The sequence below is a fragment of the Crassostrea angulata genome, chromosome 5, assembly GCF_025612915.1.
Source record: "Crassostrea angulata isolate pt1a10 chromosome 5, ASM2561291v2, whole genome shotgun sequence".
Classification (NCBI taxonomy): domain Eukaryota; kingdom Metazoa; phylum Mollusca; class Bivalvia; order Ostreida; family Ostreidae; genus Magallana; species Magallana angulata.
Genome location: NC_069115.1, coordinates 19,562,076 through 19,586,515, shown reverse-complemented (window position 1 = coordinate 19,586,515; position 24,440 = coordinate 19,562,076). Strand labels below are relative to the sequence as shown.

Below are 24,440 nucleotides of genomic sequence, written 5' to 3'. Positions count from 1 at the left end.
AAAATAACAATGCGCATGTTTTAAATCAATCGTTAGCGTGCGTAAAGATTTATTACAATGCCCTACTAATTACTTTCTCCGTAACACACCTATTAACTAGCCAAAAAGATTAAATACACCAGATCTCTTAATTGTAAATTAAACCGAACCAAGATGCGGTATTAGGTTGGACACTCTATCTATTGATGAAAGGGGGATAACTCAATTCAATTCAATTCAATTCAGTTCAGTTTATTCACTCAAACCAAGAAATGGTACATGAGGTCAGTCATTATATATACAGTTCACAAGTCAGAGGTGCATTTTATAAATGCAAAGATAATTAGTAAATAAATATTGAATAAGTATAAATATACAATATAAACAATGAAAATAGGATGAAGTAGAATTATGGAAGACAGACTATTATATCAGACTGAATATTTTGATAATAAAATAACATAATTTTGTTCAGATTTTTTTTTACATTAGTACGAGTACAAGACATAAAATTTCACAAATCCTATGTCAAAATTATAAAGTCAAATATCAAGTTATAAGCAAAATACAGAGTTCCTAATTCTTTGTTTTGTAAACGAAGCTCAAATATTGCCATTTTTACATGTGTGTTATATTGGTGTAAATTTCAATCAAATGCATCTTTCTTATGTTGATAAAAGTATTTATAAAGATATTGAATTAGTTTAGATTGTTTTTACATGTCATTTTGTCTAAGAAATGGCAATTCTCAACATTATATTTTTCGTAAACAACTATGAGACTCAAGCTTTGTTTACATAACAATCAATTCTTACATCTGTATCTCGCTTGTAATTTAACTTAACATTCTATATTTTGGTCAATCATTTAAAATGCACCAGTAAACCCTTTTATACATAAAAAATAAAAATAAAATGGTTGATCTTAAATCACGTTCAAGTCTCTTTAAGTACCATGCAGATAAATGTAAATTATATTTTAAAAAATATTTAAGACACAATTCGATTTTTAAAATCTATTTTGCATCATTCCAACATAAAGCAGACATTTCAACAATTCCTCTCTCTCCTCTCTCTTAAGATAGTTCATCTGTTTTCTGTAGTAAAACCGAGGGTTTTCCACCAGTCCCTCAAAATGTACAGGTCCCCTTCCATCCGATGTTTTCAACATTTCTTTAGTTGTTTCATGTACAATAAGAAGAGTAAACCGGACCTGTAAAAGAAGTAATATGACATCGTTTAGTGGACGAGTTATTGATATTATTGTAAAGCTTGCAATCAGGAGGCGGGTATTGTTCAATTTCAATTATTGCGTCATAAAGATAGTAGATAAAGCATTAGAACCAGGGAATGACAATGCGAATGTACATGTAAGGGAGGGCCATGACAATATAATTTCTAGTTCATCGGACATCTGATGAAAAAAAAGTACAAGCAGGTGAGCAATTCAATAATAAAACTTTTATTTTTTAGGCAAAATTTTTAGGTGGTACATAAATAAATTTGTGTGGCCAAATCTTTTTTTTCTACTTGTTTCTGATTAATAAATCAAATCGATTTAAAATAGAAAAAAATAGTGTGGACATAGTATGGAATACAGTCCTGTAGAGGGAAAATTAAAAATTGAAATATTTTGAGAATAGATGTTTTCATGTTACAACATTCAGTTATTAAAAAATGAATAGCGTATGCAAACCAGCAAGGGTAATATTGCAAATTGTCTCTCCAATGCTTGCCTTAGCTTTCTCCCACCAACAATTGTTTTCTCTGGGAGACAATTCAATTTTATTTCGTCATTTTAAAAAGTACAATGAAAATGATATAGCATTGTCTTACGTGTGTTTTATCAACAGCCACCCCAAGAACAGCCATTGCTGAGACTGATTTTTCCATATGAACAAAGAGATCCCATATATGTGGAGCAAATTTTGAGTCGGGTATATTTGATATACTGGAGGTAGATGTATTCAGTGACCTGATCTTTTTCTTAGGATGGTCTAGCGTATTTTCTCCGGGTTCAATTTTCTTTACCTGCAAAAAAATAGAATTGACAAATATATTTACTGGCAAGTTTGAAGTAACAAAATACAGAATTGCTCATTCTAGTAAAAAAAATTCCATGCATAAAACAAGTGCATAATATGGCACTATTCAATGTTATATACAATATATATATAGATTATTACATGGCAATTTTTACATCGCATCCTATATTAGCCCGAGGTCGCTGATATATGACGACCAAGGAATTTTGCGCCAGATGTTAGTATCAGGTTGACGTCTACGTACTATTTGACTTCATACTCGGAGATCGAAGTTACACGACGCATACTGAACTCTACGTCATAATAGCTAATGGTTAACGAAAAGGGGTGTGATATAAAATCCGAAGACTGCCGAAGAGGGGTGTGTTACAATATTCATATCACATCCCTATCACACCCCTAGGGTTTATACCACACGGGTAGGCACATTTTCGGTTTATATCGCACAGGGCCGAAAAAGGGTATATCTTCTATAAGTATACGATATATACTCATAAAGGGGAGATACATGTCTATAATTACAATACCTCACATATAACTAGAACAGGCCATTTTCTACTGGGATCCGATGTCAAACATAACACATCAGGCTCAGAATGAACTACTTTACCATTGGTCAGGGATTTCTTGCTCTTCATAAATGGCGGCTACCTACGAAGAAGAGAAAAAGAAATTTTTAATTTTATCTTCTTTATATCATGTTTATCAATATCTATAATTACTGTTTGCTAAATACTGAAAAGTCTTAAACAATTTATCCTTTTTTTTTTCAGATGTAGCTTTTTAGAATTTGCAATATTTACAATTTCAAAAGATTTATCATGTTTACACTGGCATGCAGACAAAATTTTGGTATTTTTGTTCACAGTAAAATTTTTGACATCGCAATATTATAATATATGTCAAAAGTTGAAGATTATATCATCACAAAAATACTCTATAACTATTTATACAAGTCAATACTTGCATTTTTAAAAAAACTGCAAACAATTTTTACTGGTTTGAGATACTCGACTAAATATTAGGTGTTTTTTATTGATTACAAGCAACAATCAAGTGAAAAGCTGTCAATGTGACAGCAAACCAGGTTTTCTTTTATGTGAACTGTATCCATAACCCATGTCAACCCTGAATTGATAAACACTACCTACCGTATCCAGTGAAATAGAGTACCCTATATGCAATACTTTGCCAAAAAAAGAAGACTAAATTCAAAAGCTGGTATTTTTTCATAAATTATCAGAAACTAAATTCCTAGCAATATGCATGCCTCTGATATATTTACAATTGATCTGCAAGAGAACAACTTCCTATCTTAAAAACTGTGGGAGGAGTTATCCGTACAATAAGGGTACCCTATGTGCAATATTTTGCCAAAAAATGATTAATTTATGATTTAGTTCAAAAGCTGGTATTTTTTTCAAAAATAAACAGAAATCAAATTCCAAGCAATATGCACACTTCTGATATACTTACAATGGATCTGCAAAAGAACAACTTCCTATCTTAAAAACTGTAGGAGGAGTTATCCGTACAATGAGGGTACCCTTTTGGCAGCCGCCCACCCGCCCGCCATTTTAATAACTGGATTTTTTTTCCCAAAATCATGAGATTCCTAGTCCGTGGGGGGGGGGGGGGTAGCGTATAGCTCCAAAATGTACATCTACGAAATTAAAATATTCCCAAAATCATGAAATTCCTAATCCCTATTTCCTACTTTCCACCGAAATGGGGAGGGGGGGGGGGCGCTTCCTGATACTTCAATATTTCATTTGTAACTTTAAGAAAAAATATTGTTGATGGTGAGAAAAAGTAGAGGGGCTGGCCCTCCATGGTGCTATGTGTCTGATGGTTAGGTCTAACTTTGCTAAAAAAAAAAATTGGCTCCCCCCCCCCCCGATCCGACGCCTTTGTTATACATGTATGAAGACACTGTTGTCAACAGCCAAAGGATTTTTCACAATCGATCTATAAAATGCTTTAAAGTTAGACCAATAAACTTAAGGATAAACAAGTAATATAAAGATCTTAATTAATTTGTTTGCCAGTTTATAACTAATGATGATTTCTTCATCGGCAACACCTATAACTTACTCAAATAAATTTCTCTCTTCTCTCTCTTCTCTCTCTCTCTCATTCAAGTCACGAGCGGCAATGTCTTAACTCTTCCGAGCTTCTATCTTATTGGACAAAGGTCAGTTAAAACATTAGTGATTACGTAGAAACTTTTCTGGAGTTAACGCCTATTAAACACTTCTACTTAGTTCCCTATATACCTCTCTGTTTATTAAAAGCAAACATAATGGGTCTAAAGCTGAATTTCTTGATCATTAAGAACATTGAAAAAATTACATGTACTATTATTATACCAGCTGTTTCAAAATCCACTCATTTACTTACATAGTCGTTATTCCAAATATCTGTACACAAACAGGATCTGATACTGTTAGTCTTCAATATTGTTGTCGTCTTCCATGTTTTCAATTACATGTTACGTCAATGTAAACAGAAAACCTACAAACTTCAAATATAAAGCATGTGATAATTAAGATAGTCCCTAAAAAATTCACAAACCAATTACAGTTAATTTATGTATTAAAATTAAATTCGGCTGTATTTTCTATTTTCAATTAGCAATATTGTTGTTAAATACATGTAGCTTCTGCTACATTGAGCACATGTTTTTCACTTGTAGCTTCTGCTACATTGAGTACATGTTTTTACACTTGTAGCTTCTGCTACATTGAGTACATGTGTTTCACTTGATAACATATATTCACGCTTACTCAAACATAAAATTTTACAACAAAGTAAGCTTCGAATTCTGTCAGCCTACAAATTCCCCATCCGTTCTTAGTTTTTCTTTCTATAAGATTTAAAATTTAGGGATGTAAACAACACAATAATCAAAAAGATACACGATATATATATATATATATACATATTTACTGGTTGTGACCTCCTGGCTGTAAATTTCATACCCGGATCTTTTGAACCTTGACCCTATACATGACCCAGGGCTGAGTCCAATGACCGAGTACAGGAGGTCGGTGGCAGCATCACCCCAGGCCAGCTTGATCCAGGTCTGGTTCCCGTTGGTGGTTCCGTAGCCCAGGCGGTACTGTTTACTGGAAGTCAGTGCCCGTGATATTGACCGTCAGCTCATACTAAGATGTCGTGGACCTATTCATTCAAATTAACAATTGTACATGTAAAAAAAATAGTTTAGTATAATATTGACTTATGTCTTGAACCCCCCCCCCCCCCCAAAAAAAAAAATATGATCACTTGACCCTCTATGGAAAAATTATCTGGATCCGTGCATGTTTGGATTCCTGAAACCCCCTCTGACTACAACGATCTTGGGGAGGGGGAGATACTGTACAAAATACAGTAAAACATGGTTATTGCGAACACGCTTATAATGAATTGACGCTTACAGCGAAGTGAATTTCATTCCCCAAGTCTCTATTTCATGTTGTAAACTTGACGGATATAACGAATTACGCTTATAACGAAGTTAACTTACCCGTCCCTGGGACTTCGTTATAAGCGTGTTTTACTGTACATGTAACATTGTAACATATTGCTTACAGGTGTTTCTTCTATCATTAACAATGATTACTCATAGACCACCATGTCTATATGAATCAACTATGCACATCCATGGATTGAGGTATTCTATTACGTGGTCTATATACTAGCTAGTACTCTACTCCACGTACTTTGTACACTGTGTGTGTATGCGTCATCTGTGTGTATTAGACTGTTGGTCACGATTTAATCATTGGACGATGGAAGACAGAGGGGCCATGATGATGCATGGCTGGTTAAGAGAATTAACACTCTGTGTTTTGTAGCCCCCAACATATTCATTACTTTATATGCTCAGAAACATCAACAGTACATGTTTCTAAGCAAATGAAAATAAATCCAGATACATAGTGATAATATACTGTTATACATGTACATGTATATATATGTCACTGAATCAATATTCAATTGATTCAACATACAGATAATTTATTGAAAATGAGCCCTTTTACCACCTGTATTTGAACCTAGTACGCTGTCTTAGTTGTCTCATTATAAAACAGGTGCACAAATAGGTGTTTTACAATGAATGGATGAAGTCGCAAAGTGTGTTGCCACCATTTAATGCATTCTTCTGATAGTTCAGTAGGAAGGTAATTTGGTAACTAAGCTTAAGTCATTAACCTTTTTCTTAAATGCTGATATGTGCACATATACAGCATATTAAAAATAAGCAAGTTTTCTACAGGCATCTCTAGAGTACATTTTTTCAAATCTTTTTTTTTTCAAATATATCAGGTCCCAAGGGAAATGCTAAACTACAGTGAAAAATAGTCAAGAAACTGCATGTACATGTTTATACCATGTATATGTATTTATTATATAAACAAATCTAGGACACTTTGATTATGGGGTTAATGAATATTGAAGTTGTAATCAATCTGCTATGCATACAAATATATTTCTCACAAGTCACACTTTAAAGGGTAAAGTACTAGGTTTGTCCTTCATCACACCCAAGTATATATAACCAAATTATCAAGTATTTAGATCGAGAGATCTTGTTTTTCTCCATTTACACTATACATGACACACCTGCCTTATACAACAATGTTATCCATGGATAAGCCAGCTTTGAAATATGATATGTTCCATACTATGTGGATATCAGATTATCTGTTGCTTACATACGACTATATCTTTAAGATATGGTTTTTCAAAATAAAACTAGGTAATTGAATATCTGATATTTTTTTAGACTGAAGTACAAGGTACCCTTTATAATAAAATTTGTCCATAGTGAAGGATACAGGCATGTTTGTAGCAAATTTAAGTATACACTGGTACATGAATGTGTACACTTGTAATAATATTAGTAACAAATTAAATACACAATGTGTATTTTCCAAATCTCAATAAATCTTTCATAAAATTTCGTACATAAACCAATTTTGATTTCTAATTAACAATTAATCTCTGTAATCATGGCAATTCACTAATCATAATGATATTCACAATCATGGCAAATTTAAACTTCAACATACATTATCTACATATTAATACAACAATAATTAAATATTGATTTCAAATAAAATTGCAAACTAACAGAAGAAAGAAATCAGCATTGCCCTGCATAACATCAGACTTTAATTTGATCCTTTATCAACCAGCCTCATTACAGCTGATTTTAAATGTCAAGTTAGTAAATAATATATGATTATTTTAAAACAAACTATGAAGCAATTTTACCCCGGTACTCAGTTTGTCTTCCTGTGATTTTATCCATATCTTACATGTACTACAAACATGATAAATGTACATGTCAAGAAACTCAAAATATTCATAATGACCTGCTTAACCTTTGACAGTAAATGACCCTTTTAACCCTATAATCATGATAAAGAACATCAGCAATACTGTATTTTTGTTGATGACTTAATTGGTCAAAGGGAGAAATTTGAACTCCTGCGACAGCTCAAATTCCTATTGATTACCAAACATACATATTTACAAAACTAAAAATAACCCATTCTACCATATCAAAATGAACTTTTGATGCATTTATGACAATTGCTATATTAATGCATTTTTATTTTTAAGCATGTTTACGAGAAACTGACCAGCATACAAGTACACCTCTGACAATTAACGTGATCAAAACCTGTGATTGCTGTTTCATTTACATGCATTCAATGATAAGGACGACCTGGTGATTTTTCAGTGGGTTTTCTTTTCTTTTTCCAGTGTGCAAGTAAAAAGATACCTTATTTAACTGGTATTCATAGGTTATAAACAATCAATATGTTGATAAAAAAATCACATTGTAGCAAACGTTTTCTTAGTTATTAGTAAGCCTATATACAAAACTGTAAGTTTTCAGGCTGACATATGTGGTGTGTGTGTGTTGTGTTGTGTTGTGGGGGGGGGGGGGGAGGGGGGGTCCGATCTATTTCTTTATGAAAGAGTAACTGATCAAGATACTTAAAACAAAGATGCATTTTTCAGCACAAATAATGCAACTTAAGTTTTCAACTTAATACAACTGACGTTCAATTTTGACGTCAAAACATCAATCAATTTCTTACCCTGTATTTTTAAAAAGATGTTTACAAACAATATGTCTATAATCGACCAAATCAATAAAAACGTTAACTTACCAAAGATATAAAAACAGCTAACGTCACACATATCGCCGAATAAAACATGTGGCTAAGTCCTTCTCACTAATAACAAACAAATAAGTTTCTCATGAATAATATTTTTTCGAGCCTCTTCCAACAACTTTGTGTGCGAAAAAAAACCTGTATGACGATCTCGATGTTTTTTGTTTTCTGAACCCGACTTCTATATAAACGGTTTGTGTGGTGTTTTTTTTTTGAGGGGGGGGGGGATAGTTATGTTGGTTTAAATCGGTAAATTAAAATATTTTTTTTAAATTTTCATGTTATTTTTAAAAGCAATTTATTTTTATGCAATCCATTTTTAGAAGTCGAATTTGCCAATTCATTTTAGTTATTCATTCACGGGACCACGAAAATACATAATTTTAAAGTACATGAATAAAGTATAAATAATTGTTACCTTCTTTTTTTTAGAATATCGATCCTGTGCAGATTGTTATGGAATTTACAACAAAAAATTTTCTATGAAAAATGCTTTACCACAAAATGTATGTTTTATTCCGATTGAACCTTAGTCGGAAAAATCATAGGACTCCCCCCCCCCCTCCCCCCCCCCCCTAATTATAAAAAAAAACCCGGGACTTTACTCTGCATGTTTTAAAATTGAATTATCTTTTTATGACATATTTCAAATCTAATTTATTCATTCATTGCCCAAAATTACCTAAAACAAACATTTTTTTTAAATCTGTGTATATGATATACATGTATGTAGCGGGTCTGATTTAAAAAAAAAGTGTTTGTTTTAGGTAATTGTGTGCGATGAATGTATAAATTAGATTAGAAATATGTCCTCAAAGGATAATTTACTTTAACAAAATGAATAAAATCCCAGGAGTCTATATATACTGGGGGGGGGGGGAGTGGACGAATGCATGAAAGAAAAAAACAAAATACGTATAAAAGCTAAATCCGTTTCGCGAGGGGAGGGGGGGGGGGTCTTTATTATTTTTCTAATAAAAGAGCATAATTTCCTTTTTAAAAAAAATTTTTAAAAAATACAAAAAAAAACCAACAACACTGTTTTGAACTAGACATTATGAATTTAAAACTAACAGCATTTTTTATTTTGATATTTTTTTTCGAATAAACTTTGAATGCGTTCTTGTTGCAATGAATTACAGAGCTCTAAGTATGTAATGGAATTCATCTCCTATTTCATGTTGTTTTTGCAATGAGCAGAGATTATATTTATATGTCTCGGAATACTTGCCCGACGTCCACGTTCAACATATGGAGAGCGAAAGTGAGTAGAAAATAACAACCAGTCCTGACATTTCTGTTATTGTTGCCTTGAGACGAAAAACTATATAAGAGGTTGTTAGAGATAAGAAATGAAAAATAAAAATTAAAAAAAATATATATATTGATTAAAAGGGGAAGAATGCACGGTCCTGTCCACAAGCACCCATTAGTATGATTCTCTCTATTTCTTACGGAAATAAATTGTAATTCACAGCTCTAAAGAAACTGATCATGACAGGACTGAAATCTAAACGATTCATTTTTAACCAGTTTATAGATCGGTCGACGCTTTTAGCAACTTATGAAAAATCACGGACTGCACGAAATAACTTTGATGATGACAGACTCAAATTCCTATCTAAGACGATCTGACTATTCCTGTCATCTAAACGTTCACTAATGTACATCAACAATAATTTAGTTATACTCTAAATTTACATATACTATTAATATTTACGATCAATTCATTGATTTGTTAAAGAAAGATAGAAATATAAACAATAAAATGTGATTCACGCGCGTGTTTCATGTATGAAGGATGCGATCATTGCAGAAAAAAATACATTACCCGATGACGCGGGTATTACTGTATTGTAATTTGATTTTTTTCCTGCAAGGTTAATTTCTTCATACCTTGCATGAATGACCAAAGAAAGCATTTTATTGTTTATATGTCTTATATCTAACGTAATGATGTATATTAACAATAGTTTAGTTCTTGTAAATATAAAAGATGCCTACAGGTTTATGAAATTCAGGATATATACGTGTAATAAATTCTTTCAATAATGCTGTATAACATTAGCTGTGTTTGATAGGATGAACCGGTACTTAAATATTTGGTAAACACAATGAAAAATCATATTTTTGTGTTGTCAATTTGTATCTAATATGAAGGAAATAAGTAACAAATCAGGGAGTTTTATCAAACACGATGCTACGTGCCTGGGATATACGTCCCTGATAAAACTCATATTGACCTTTTTACAAAATACTTAAGTTAGGAAAAATCAAGTAATTATTAAAACAACTGTATATTTATTAATTGGGGAGAGGGCTGGTAAGCGGGAAGTCTTATTCTATATTAAGTCATGGAAAAAGTAATCCCGGTTCCTATATTTAAATATTTGACATCATTTAATGCCGTTTTTGGAAAGACTGTAGGCATTCTAGTTAAATTTCATAAGTCAAATATTAAACAGGCCAGGCTCATCCAAAAATTCTTGTGACAGTAAAAAAAAAATAAAAGCAAAATCATGAAAATCTTAAACCGGGGAGGAGTGAGGGGGAGGGGGTAGTGTAGAACACAAATAACTTCAATTTTCCTGTTCATTTTCTTATATTAACTTCAATTGTTCACTTCGTCTAAAAAGGGGGGGGGGGTTCGCTTTTTTATACGTAAATTTAGAAAAATCTCTGCTGCGACAAAAAGATGGGGAGAGGAGGGCAGGAGCCCTCTGCTGACCCCCCCCCCCCCTCATGTGCTACGTGCCTGTATCCTTAGTCAACGCTTCCATGTTTTTATGTATAAATTTTACGAACGTATCCAACGGTAATTTTTCTGGGGGGAGGGGTGGGGGGATGTGGCAGGTGAAATGATTATAACAAGAATTTTTAAATCATTAAGGACATGTTAATAAAAGATAAGTACACCATTATGTACAATTTCTGCTCTAAACAAATTAAATGCCGCTCTATTTTTATTCATGAAAAGAGATGACTGAATGAATGAATGACGGGTGAACATGTACGTCAGACATTTAATTCTCTTGAATTAACCGTCGTATTACATATGTCTTGTCTAATGTCAACGCACAAAAATGTATCATCCACGATCAATTAATTTGTTAATCCGTAACCTTGACTTTAACCCCCCCCCCCCCAATTCTCCTTTTAAAAACACTACTACGTCAACCATCAATTTTCAAATCATACCACATAATTTCTGAAAAAAATGGTTTATTACCACAGCAGTTTAAGCAGGCCTACAAGTATCGATCGAAATCAAATTTCAGATCGTGAGATGAGAATTTGATCAAAGGGAGATAACTCATTAATATGAAATAAAGCCTTGGTTTGATAGACCGTTGTCCTGAAAAACACAAGCGTTGGAACAGAGAAAGGGGGGGGGGGGCTTTTTGCATATTAGTTAGATATAACCATAACCCTTTTTGATACTTTTGATTTAGCTTATCAAGATTTCTGATAAGTCAACCCACCCCCACTCCCCACCCCCCCCCCCAAAAAAAAAAACTTAAAATTTGCATCCAACGCCACTGATATATAAATACTCTTTGCTGGGCAGACATCAAACTAGTACACTGGTACCCATAGGAAGAAGATAATACTACTGATTGAGTCAAGGGCAAATTACAAATGATGTACTCTGGCCATGGCCAACATGACCTGCAAGATTTTTATGTTCATTAAATATCTTTAGAATCTATTTTATCTTGCAACACATTAAACTTAAATCAATGGTAATTTAACCACTCTTGACATGGACTTGAATACTATCATAAAAATTATATGTACTAGAGATCTAACGAAGTGAAATGTTTTAATATCTTTCTTTAGTTATTAACATTCATAAAGGACCCAAGATCTTTTAAAGAGTAGTTTGTGCATGTCTAGCCAATTCATATTATATTGATTCTTAATTCTTAAATAAGTGTCAAAAGATTTCATTTAATTTAATATTAATATTTATCAGCTCTAATTTATACATGTAGATCCCTAGGCATTCAAAAATGTAAAAAAAAAAATATCTCCAGAGATAAGAAATATGTTACCTCTTGAACACATGTTGAATAATTATATTTTATTTCATTTCTTTTGTATACATTTAAAGTATGTAAAATATAGAAACATACAGTAATCATATGCATATATACATAACTAAAACACAGTCTCTCATTGTTAACATTTTTCATTGTTTGATGAAACATAAAACAAACACACTTGTGTTACTTTTGATATATATAAACAGTTTATTGATATAAAACATTTTACAAATCTAATCAGTTAATAATTATCTACATTGTTATTTGACGTTCATAAAATCATGTAATATTGGATTTTCTTCACTTTACCAGTTTTCCATTCAGTCACAAAGAGGTTGTCTCTGGTGTCCACACATAAACCACATGGATCCTGTAAATGACAGTTGTCAATGTAGCGAAGGAACTGTCCGTCCTGATCCAGGATGTGGATTCGGTTGTTGTTTATGTCTGCTGTCAGGATCCGACCCTGGCTGTCTGTAGTGATGCCTTCTGGATTAAATGGTTCCTTGGTAGTAGAGGGAGGACCGGTGTAGGTAAACCGGAGTTTACCGGCCTGATTGACCACCACTACTGCATTGGCTCCCCAGTCTGCTACACAGATATCTAGGTTCTTGTTTTCACTTATATATTTAGGATCAATATCAGATAAATAGAGAGGTTGTCCTTTGTCATTGTATTGAATCGTTTGTTTCTCTGTGGAGCCAGAATAACGCACAACTTTTGCTTGTTTCTTATCATCAGTGACCATGACAACCAGAAGGCCACCAGAGGAGGTACTACATACATTGAGAGGTCTCCATCCCTGTAGTCTGATCACTGTCTGTATTTGTGTATTCTTCACTATGTTCACAGTTCTGTCTTTAGGATCAGCATAAACAAGTTCACCACTCTGTGTCACTGCTATACCCTCTAGTATGTACCCTGACTTGGTTTGGATTGACTTCACTAGTTTACTGTGGAGGTTGTAGAGTCTCATCATGTTGACCTCACCACACGTCCATACCTCATCATCGCTCAGACAGGACACACTGAATAATTCATTAGATTCTCCGTACTCTGTGTTTATTTCTGTGATGATCCGTGGTACATCAGTGAGCAGTCTGTACGGGGGAGAGGACTCAGCACCGGGAGAATCCATTGTGTAGCCACGTTCTTCTGTTTTGATGGATAATGCTGACAGAGAACCAATTTGTTGATAAATCTGTTCTTTTTTAATCTTCTGAGGGGAAACCGTGAGTTTAGGAGGCAATCTTCTGAATTCAGCAACCCTGGATTTGTTGGCAGAGACAAGGCTGACATCATTGGAGGTCAGTAATTTCTTCAGATCAGCAATGCACCTTGTAATTTCAGAAATACTGTGTTTGATTTCATTTTCCTGCTTATCAAGGACAACCAGGTGTTTGAATTCCATTTCATCCACGTCAGATTTCAGTTTTTGGATGGCATTGTCTATTTCTCTGTGCAAGTCTTCTCCATGTTTGTGTAAAGCTGTTGTTAATTTCTTGGAGTTTTCATGCAGTTCAGCTTTCTGAACTGGGATATCAGATGCAATTTCTTGGTATTTAGGATAAATCAATTTCTCTAATTCTTTTAAATCTCTTTGTAATACTTCTTTTTTGGTGTCAAGACTTTTGAAAATTTCAACTTGTTTGTGTCCTAGATGTTCACCAGAGGAGACACACTGCAAACAAATAGGAATGTCACATTGTTCGCAATAAAGTTCACACAATTTTTTTGAATGTTTTGAACATTCTGGTGCGAATCCCCGCTTTTTGAATGATACCACTTTGTGTTCTTTGGATTCATCAGAGAGATGTTCCCCAACACAGGCTTTACAAATGTCACAGTACATAGGGGGGCCCGGGGTCTCACAGAGATGACACCGTAACACATCCTGGGCCCAAGTCCGGGGGTACATGGTCAGACACCTGGACAGATTTGTTCAGAGAATGCTGAAAAAAAACCCATAAAATCAACTAAAATAAGGTTTTGAATATGTACATAAACCAAATTATTTTAAAGCTCCTAGTAAAAAAAAAACTAGGTGAGGATTAGCAAGTGCAAGTAAACTAGTTTTCGTTCTTTATTATGACCTTTAAATAATTCATCGCTCATTTTGACCTCTATAAGCAATTACAAATCAAACAAGACATTTCTCTGATAAAGTCTACAAAAACTTATTATATAAAACTCGTTAAACACCGGTTATTTATTTATAAACAAACCACATACCTTCACTCTCCAACATGGCGACTCAGGTATTTTACTTCCTGGTCTGGTCACTATGGTGTTAGTATGCGCTACGTCTAGACACGTGATAAAATGCAGTGGTGGATATGAGGGAGCGTCTATCCCTTCTCTATGGAGATGTCCGTACATTTTTTACAAATGCAATAAACGCTCCCTCTACTGAAAGAAAAAAAATATCATTTAATTTGGGTTTTTTCCCCATGTAGACTGTATTTTCTTTTACCTGTTTTACAGATATCTACGGTAGGAGTACACAGATGCTTTACATCTCATTCTGTCAATCAATTGAATCAGATTTAGTTAGAGGTTAGAGTCTCGACTTTCACAACAACTGGATAACGATTTCAATAAATTCACACGTTTATAATCTTTATATCGTTTGCTCCGTACTTTCTTTTCAACTTATTTACATGCCAAAAGTGTGTGTGTGGGGGGGGGGGGGGGGGGGTGCAAGGCAATAATTTTGTTTGCATGCTTATAAAAATGTTTGTTACGAGAAAAAAATTGTTTGGGCAGCCCCCCGCTCTTGCTTCTCTAATGTTACGTGTCAAAACATGCAGTATGTAAAATTCTTATTTACAGTGTATTTATTTATTCCTTTAAAAAAATTGACCTAATAATAAAACAACTGGGAAGTTTGGATTTTATAACAGCATGGAAGGTCTAGAAACTTTCATAGATTTGGTAGAATTATTCAGTAAAAGCTTGCAAATATTAATTCTGAACAATGCATCTCAGAAATAAAATGTTGGTTAAAGGACTGGAGAACTTGCCTACTGAAACGCAGGTACGTTAGCGCTACCCCCCCCCCCCTTCCCCAACTGAATTTTTGGTAAATTAACATGTGCAGATCTACAAAGGCGGAGGGTTTGGACATTCGGGACCCCCCCCTCCCCCCACGACCATCGTTTGTAACTCCAAATACATAGTAAAATTACCCAAAATATGCATTTAAACAATTAATGAAGTAATTAATGTTCAGCTTATGGGCAGGTCCGACGGTTTTTTTTAGTTTACCCGGGGGGGGGGGGGGTTGTCTGAGGCATATTTTTGATAATTTTACAATGAAAATTTGAAGAAATATAAATATTGCCGGGGACGGGAAGGGGTGGGGGGAGTCTGGGTGGCTTATTTGGAAACTTGCTTGTTCATCACGTGGAATAGTGAGAGAATTAAATGAAAGAGATGGGCGAAATTAAAAATTGAGAAAAAAAAACTTTGTTTGGATAGAAAATCAATAAATTTAAAACAAGAATCATTGATTTTAACATAATTACCAAACACGTAGCATCGATTTTGAAAGAGAACATTATATACATGTATATAAATATGCTCCGAAAAAGTTTTTTTTTTTTTTTTTGGGGGGGGGGGGGGTTACATTGTATTTCAAGACAATCTCTTCACAACCCCCCCCCCCCAAAAAAAAAATGCTGTAGTCTTGTAATAAAATCTTACGTTGATGTAAATATGGTAGTAACTGTGCGGATGAAATTTATTGAAGAGACATTTTTCAATCATGAATTATCTTTCTTGGTTTAATTTGCAGTAAATACAATGTGCCAACAGCATTTGAACTGATTTTATCAAAGCTTGGCACACGTTTCCGCAAGTAAAATGTTTTCAATTAAGTTTGTGTAATTGTAAATAAACACCATAGCTTCTTTAATTAAATTAAAAAAGAGATCATTTGGTAGATAATAGGCAAAAGGTATTTCTTTTCAAACAGTCCTTTTCAAAACCATTTTGCCAGCATCAACCTTATTTGCAAAATATATAATTTGATTTTGATTATATCGTGTGTGTAACTACATTGTAGCTTGAAACAGGGGCGCGGATCTAAAGGATAAAAGTTCAGGGTGGGTGGGGGAGGGTAAACATTCTGCCTACTACCGGGAATTTCAAATTTGTTCAAAATTTATCTGTGAAAAATACATATACTCAGTATTGACCCAGCACACCCTTCTCAAGGAAACAAGGATACTCTTATAAATAGTTTTAACTTTTTGATCAGGATAAAACTACACATTGTAGTATATACAGGTATATGTGTACTTGAAGTACATTATGTATTGTGTATATCAACATTATATCAGAGACGATTTATTAATGAAATCACACACGGTATTCTGCTGGATTAAGCCTAAACATGTACTTGTAATTACTAACTTCCAGTTCACTTTCCCATATTTTAGATACATGAATGAAATCCCGAAGGAAGCTCTTTAAAAACCCCAGACCAACTGTGAACGGAATACCACATAATTTATTACTGCTAGAGTAAACATTTCTTATACCTAATTTTGTACATTTTTGCACACAAACCTTTTACATGACTGTATGTAAGTTTATATAGAATACAAACCAACATTACAAACTTAGCTTTATTTTAAGCGATTTTTTCTATTTGCGAAAAAAGTAAAAATCTCATGTACACTAAATTAAAAGAGCGGCACCCACCTACCACCCCCCCCCCTCCCATTAATTCCCCCCCCCCCCCAAAAAAAAAGTAATAATCAATTTTATTAAATTCACCTAGTAAACTTAAGATAGGCCTCGGACTCCCCCCCCCCCCCCACCTCATCCCCCGTGCAATCACACATATCCATTGGACCCCCCCCCCCCCTCCCCCCAGTGAAAAAAAATTCTGGATCTGGTTCCGTGCATGCATCCTATTGTTAAATACACATGTAATATATAGCTACATGTATTTTTGTTTACTGTTATAATATGGGATGATTGAAATTCAACGTAAATATATAAGCGCATCAGTGCCCGTGATTCTAATGTTGTGCATGGCCGCGACTCGAACCCTTAACCACATTCATAAACAAAAGAATGCTATTCCGTCCTCCAAATGCACGTGCCGTGCCTAATTTAATTACACAAATATCTATTATTAATCTAATAACTTATATAAATTGACAGAAAGATATATATTGTCTTCGATCAGTTGCTGTCAATATCGTTCTGATTTTTTTAATATATATATATATATATAATCAATTTACAACTGATTAAAATTTCGCATATATATATATATCTTTCAAAATAACAATGCGCATGTTTTAAATTAATCGTTAGCATGCGTAAAGATTTATTACAATGCCCTACTAATTACTTTCTCCGTAACACACCTATTAACTAGCCAAAAAAAATTAAATACACCAGATATCTTAATTGTAAATTAAACCGAACCAAGATGCGGTATTAGGTTGGACACTCTATCAATTGATGAAAGGGGGATAACTCAATTCAATTCAATTCAGTTCAGTTTATTCACTCAAACCAAGAAATGGTACATGAGGTCAGTCATTATATATACAGTTCACAAGTCAGAGGTGCATTTTATAAATGCAAAAATAATTAGTAAATAAATATTGAATAAGTATAAATATACAATATAAACAATGAAAAAAGGATGAAGTAGAATTATGGAAGACAGACTATTATATCAGACTGTATATTTTGATAATAAAATAACATAATTTTGTTCAGATTTTTTTTACATTAGTACGAGTACAAGACATAAATTTCACAAATGCTATGTCAAAATTATAAAGTCAAATATCAAGTTATAAGCAAGATACAGAGTTCCTAATTCTTTGTTTTGTAAACAAAGCTAAAATATTGTCATTTTTACATGTGTGTTATATTGGTGTAAATTTCAATCAAATGCATCTTTCTTATGTTGATAAAAGTATTTATAAAGATATTGAATTAGTTTAAATTGTTTTTACATGTCATTTTGTCTAAGAAATGGCAATTCTCAACATTACATTTTTCGTAAACAACTATGAGACTCGAGCTTTGTTTAAATAACAATCAATTCTTACATCTGTATCTCGCTTGTAATTTAGCTTAACATTCTATATTTTGGTCAATCATTTAAAATGCACCAGTAAACCCTTTTATACATAAAAAATAAAAATAAAATTGTTGATCTAAAATCACGTCCAAGTCTCTTTAAGTACATGTACCATGCAGATAAATGTAAATTATATTTTAAAAAATATTTTAGACACAATTCGATTTTTAAAATCTATTTTGCATCATTCCAACATAAAGCAGACATTTCAACAATTCCTCTCTCCTCTCTCTTAAGATAGTTCATCTGTTTTTTGTAGTAAAACCGAGGGTTTTCCACCAGTCCCTCAAAATGTACAGGTCCCCTTCCATCCGATGTTTTCAACATTTCCTTAGTTGTTTTATGTACAATAAGAAGAGTAAACCGGACCTGTAAAAGAAGTAAAATGACACCGTTTAGTGTATGAGTTATTGATATTATTGTAAAGCTTGCAATCAGGAGGCGGGTATTGTTCAATTTCAATTATTGTGTCATAAAGATAGTAGATAAAGCATTTGAACCAGGGAATGACAATGCGAATGTACATGTAAGGGAGGGCCATGACAATATAATTTCTAGTTCATCGGACATCTGATGAAAAAAAAGTACAAGCAGGTGAGCAATTCAATAATAAAACTATTATTTTTTAGGCAAAATTTTTAGGTGGCACATAAATAAATTTGTGTGGCCAAATCTTTTTTTTCTACTTGTTTCTGATTAATAAATCAAATCTATTTAAAATAGGAAAAATAGTGTGGAAATAGTATGGAATACAGTCCTGTAGGGGGAAATTTAAAAATTTAAATATATTGAGAATAGATGTTTTCATGTTACAACATTTAGTTATTAAAAAATGAATAGCGTATGCAAACCAGCAAGGGTAATATTGCAAATTGTCTCTCCAATGCTTGCCTTAGCTTTCTCCCACCAACAATTGTTTTCTCTGGGAGACAATTCAATTTTATTTCGTCATTTTAAAAAGTACAATGAAAATGATATAGCATTGTCTTACGTGTGTTTTATCAACAGCCACCCCAAGAACAGCCATTGCTGAGACTGATTTTTCCATATGAACAAAGAGATCCCATATATGTGGAGCAAATTTTGAGTCGGGTATATTTGATATACTGGAGGTAGATGTATTCAGTGACCTGATCTTTTTCTTAGGATGGTCTAGCGTATTTTCTCCGGGTTCAATTTTCTTTACCTGCAAAAAAAATAGAATTGACAAATATATTTACTGGCAAGTTTGAAGTAACAAAATACAGAATTGCTCATTCTAGTAAAAAAAATTCCATGCATAAAACAAGTGCATAATATGGCACTATTCAATGTTATATACAATATATATAGATTATTACATGGCAATTTTTACATCGTATCCTATATTAGCCCGAGGTCGCTGATATATGACGACCAAGGAATTTTGCGCCAGCTGTTTCTATGCCAGGTTGACGTCTACGTACTATTTGACTTCATACTCGGAGATCGAAGTTACACAACGCATACTGAACTCTACGTCATAGTAGCTAATGGTTAACGAAAAGGGGTGTGATATAAAATCCGAAGACTGCCGAAGAGGGGTGTGTTACAAGATTTATATCACATCCCTATCACACCCCTAGGGTTTATACCACACGGGTACGCACATTTTCGGTTTATATCGCACAGGGCCGAAAAAGGGTATATCATCTATAAGTATACGATATATACTCATGATGGGGAGATACATGTCCATAATTACAATACCTCACATATACATGTAACTAGAACAGGCCTTTTTCTACTGGGATCCGATGTCAAACATAACACATCAGGCTGAGAATGAACTGCTTTACCCATGATCAGGGATTTATTCCTCTTCATAATGGCTGCTACCTACATAGAAGAGAAAAAGAAATGTTTAGTCCTTTTTTCTTTATACATGTATCATGTTTATCAATATCTATAATTACTATTTACTAAATACTGAAAAGTAATATGCTATTTATCCACTTTTTTTCATATGTAGCTTTTTAAAATTTGCAAAATGTCTGTTTTTACAATTTCAAAAGATTTAACATGTTTACACTGGCATGCAGACAAAATTTTGGTATTTTTTTTCACAGTAAAATTTTTGACATTGCAATATTATAATATCTGTCAAGAAGTGAACATTATATCATCACAAAAATACTCTATAACTATTTATACAGTTCAATACTTGCATTTTTTAAAACACTGCAAACAATTGTTACTGGTTTGAGATACTCGACTAAATATTAAGTGTTTTTTTTTTATTACCAGTAACTTTCTCACCAGGGTGATTTGATACCATAAGGGTATTTTGAAAACTATGTTACTGTAACATTGTACAGTAATGTAATTAAAACATAAAATTATAACAAAAAATTAAAAAAGGTACGGAGCAAAAATACAAAATACTTAGTATAATATAGATGCCTCGAGTAATTTAACCTTCGAGCTTGTGACCGACAGCTACAACATTCGATATGGGAATATGGGAAACTACAAAAAAGTTTAAGCGTAATGATTTGACTGACCTTTGTCCAATCAGGTCGTAGTAGGGCTGAGTTAAAACATTATTACCACTCGTGACTTAATTTGAGAGAGAGAGAAAGAGAGAGAGAGAGAGAGAGAGAGAGAGAGTGTGTGTGTGTTTATGAAATAAATTATAGATGACGCAGATGAGCGAACTATCAATCAATAGTCATAAAGTGACAAATTCTTCAAATTCTGTTTATGTTACATATGTAATACATGTATGTGTTTTGAAATTCTTTCACCAGGGAACACCGATGTCTATGTAACTTTATAAATAATGTAAAACATTGAAAATTGTGCGAATACTTAAGAAACTGCTTTACATTATAAGTATTACTGGTAGTATTCTAATCAAAGTATACCGAATCTTCTTGGAATTAAACAGGTTGTAACATTACTTGGTATAAACATTTTCTTCATGGTTACTCAATTTGAAACATTCTTTAGACAAATTTGTTCGCCATTTTTTTCATTTTTCCACAAAGCATCTGCCTGCTTTGCCTTTCCGTTTCACTATGTCTATATTCATAACTAATCATTCGTTCGCATTTCCAAATATTTAATACCCGTATTCTCGAACTCCATGCCAGGTAATTAAGTTGGTCAGTTATGCCATTCTTGTACAGTGGCGTCATAAGCAAATTGAAAGGGGGGTGACTAATCATCAGAAATCTTGACAAACAACAAACAAGTGAAAAGCTGTCAATGTGACAGCAAACCAGGTTTTCTCTTACGTGAACTGTATCCATAATCCATGTCAACCCTGAATTGATCAACACTACCTACTGTATCCAGTGAAACAGAGTACCCTATATGCAATATTTTGCCAAAAAATGACAAAGTTCAAAAGCTGGTATTTTTTCATAAATTATCAGAAATCATAATCCTAGCAATATGCATGGCTCTAATATATGTACAATTAATCTGCAAAAGAACAACTTGCTATCTTGAAAACTGTGGGAGGAGTTATCCGTACGATAAGGGTACCCTTTGTGCAATATTTTGCCCAAAAATGATTTTGTTCAAAAGCTGGTATTTTTTTTTTATCAGAAATTATCAGAAATCAGCGTATAGCTCCAAAAAGTTTTACCTACCAAAAAAAATATTCCCAAAATCATGAAATTCCTAATCCGCATTTCCTTCTTTCCACCGAAAATTGGGGGGGGGGGGGGGGCAGCTTCCTGATACTTCAAAATTTTAAGATAAAATATTGTATCTTACGGCGAGAAAAAGTAGAGGGTCTGGCCCTCCCTGGTGCTATGTGCCTGATGGTTTGGTCTAACTTTGCAAAAAAAAGTGGGTTTAGTCCCCCCCCCCAACCCCCAGTTCAGACGCCTATGTTGTACATGTATGAAGACACTGTTGTAAACAGCCCAAAAAAATTTCACAATCGTTCTATAAAATGCTTTAAAGTTAGACCAATAAAGGATAAACATGTAATATAAAGATCTTAATTAATTTGTTTGCCAGTTTATAACTAATGATGATTCCTCATCGGCAACACCTATAATTACTCAAATAATTTTTCTCTCTTCTCTCTCTCTCTCTCTCTCATTCAAGTCACGAGCGGCAATGTTTGAACTCTGCCGAGCTTCAATCTTATTGGACAAATGTCAGTTAAAACATTACGTAGAAACTTTTCTAGAGTTAACGCCTATTAAACACTTCTACTTAGTTTGCTATATACCTCTCTGTTTATTAAAAGCAAAAAGTTGAATTTCTTGATCATTAAGAACATTGAAAAAATTACATGTACTAGTATTATTATACCAGCTGTTTCAAAATCCACTCATTTACTTACATAGTCGTAATTCCAAATATCTGTAGACAAACAGGATCTGATACTGTTAGTCTTCAATATCGTTGTCGTCTTCCATGTTTTCAATTACATGTTAAGTCAGTGTAAACAGAAAACCTACAAACTTCAAATATAAAGCATGTGATAATAAGGATAGTCCCTAAAAAATTCAAACCAAATACAGTACATTTATGTTTTAAAAATAAAATTTGGCTGTATTTTCTTTTTAAAATTAGCAATATTGTTGTTAAATACATGTAGCTTCTGCTAGATTGAGCACATGTTTTTTAATTGATAACTTAGATTCACGCTTACTCAAACATAAAATTTTACAACAAAGTAAGCTTTTGTAAGCATACAAATTCCCCATCCTTTCTTAGGTTTTCTTTCAATAAGATTTAAAATTTAGGGATGTGAACAACACAATAATTCAAAAAGACACACTATATATATATATATATATAAATAAATTAATATATATATATATATATATATATATATATATATATATATATATATATACTGGTGACCTCCTGACTGTAGATTTCAGACCCGGATCTTTTGAACCTTGACCCTATACATGTACATTACCCCGGGGCTGAGTCCAATGACCAGGTACAGGAGGTAGGTGGAAGCATCACCCCCGGCCAGGTCGACCCAAGTTAGGTTCTCGGGGGTGGTTCCATAGCCCAGGCGGTACTGTTTACTGGGGGTCAGTGCCCGTGATATTGACCGTCAGCTCATACTAAGATGTCGAGGTGGAGACAGTCTCTTGGGAGTGGATCTATTCATTCAAATTAACAACTGTACATGTAAAAAAAAATAGTTAAGTATAATATTGACTTATGTCTTGACCCCCCCCCCCCCAAAAAAAAAAAATAATTAATAAATATGATCACTTGACCCCCTATGGAAAAATTATCTGGATCCGTGCATGTTTGGATACATGAAACCCTCTGTGACTACAGAGGGGATACTGCCTAGTGTACAAAATACATGTTACATTGTAGCATATTGCTTACAGGTGTTTCTTTTATCATTAACTATGATTACTCATAGACCACCATGTCCATATGAATCAATTATGCACATCCATGGATTGAGGTATTCTATTACGTGGTCTATATACTAGCTAGTACTCTACTACACGTACTTTGTACACTGTGTGTGTATGTGTCATCTGTGTGTATTGGACTGTTGGTCACGATTTAATCATTGGACGATGGAAGACAGAGGGGCCATGATGATGCATGGCTGGTTAAGAGAATTAACACTCTGTGTTTTGTAGCCCCAAACATATTCATTGCTTTATATGCTCAGAAACATCAACAGTACATGTTTCTAAGCAAATGAAAATGAATCCAGATACATAGTGATAATATACTGTTATACATGTACGGTACATGTATATATATGTCACTGAATCAATATTCAATTGATTCAACATACAGATAATTTATTGAAAATGAGCCCTTTTACCACCTGTATTTGAACCTAGTACGCTGTCTCAGTTGTCTCATTATAAAACAGGTGCAAAAATAGGTGTTTTACAATGAATGGATGAAGTCGTAAAGTGTGTTGCCACCATTAATGCATTCTTCTGATAGTTAAAGTAGGAAGGTAATTTGGTAACTAAGCTTAAACCATTAACCTTCCTCTTACATGCTGATATGTGCACATATACAGCATATTAAAAATAAGCAAGTTTACTACAGGCATCTCTAGAATACATTTTTTC

General features: G+C 33.5%; 2 protein-coding genes and 1 pseudogene across 2 annotated transcripts; all 3 read right to left on the bottom strand.

The window, feature by feature from the left end:
• Nucleotides 1-210: 210 nt before the first annotated feature.
• Nucleotides 211-8,352, bottom strand: LOC128183266 (uncharacterized; annotated as a pseudogene).
• A 3,966-nt stretch (nt 8,353-12,318) lies between these two features.
• Nucleotides 12,319-14,554, bottom strand: LOC128183260 (E3 ubiquitin-protein ligase TRIM71-like). Its single transcript, XM_052852207.1, has 2 exons — nt 14,499-14,554; nt 12,319-14,218 (listed from the first exon to the last, which is right to left on the bottom strand). Exon 2 carries the CDS (start codon nt 14,182-14,184, stop codon nt 12,538-12,540), a length of 1,647 nt encoding a protein of 548 aa, XP_052708167.1. The 5' UTR covers nt 14,185-14,218; nt 14,499-14,554; the 3' UTR covers nt 12,319-12,537.
• A 3,199-nt stretch (nt 14,555-17,753) lies between these two features.
• On the bottom strand, nt 17,754-23,491 carry LOC128183265 (uncharacterized). Its single transcript, XM_052852212.1, has 5 exons — nt 23,294-23,491; nt 22,706-22,826; nt 20,110-20,238; nt 19,373-19,567; nt 17,754-18,750 (listed from the first exon to the last, which is right to left on the bottom strand). The coding sequence occupies exons 3-5, from the start codon at nt 20,224-20,226 to the stop codon at nt 18,556-18,558; spliced, it is 507 nt and encodes a 168-aa protein (XP_052708172.1). The 5' UTR covers nt 20,227-20,238; nt 22,706-22,826; nt 23,294-23,491; the 3' UTR covers nt 17,754-18,555.
• Between the last annotated feature and the right edge of the window lie 949 nt (nt 23,492-24,440).

Coding starts and splice junctions, on each gene's coding strand:
- LOC128183260 (XM_052852207.1), bottom strand. CDS start 14,184: ATGTACCCCCGGACTTGGGCCCAGGATGTGTTACGGTGTCATCTCTGT.
- LOC128183265 (XM_052852212.1), bottom strand. CDS start 20,226: ATGAAGAGGAATAAATCCCTGATCATGGGTAAAGCAGTTCATTCTCAG. Junction 19,568..20,109: donor TAGTTACATGTATATGTGAG/GTATTGTAATTA, acceptor TTTTTTTTGCAG/GTAAAGAAAATTGAACCCGG. Junction 18,751..19,372: donor TGGCTGTTGATAAAACACAC/GTAAGACAATGC, acceptor CTTCTTTTACAG/GTCCGGTTTACTCTTCTTAT.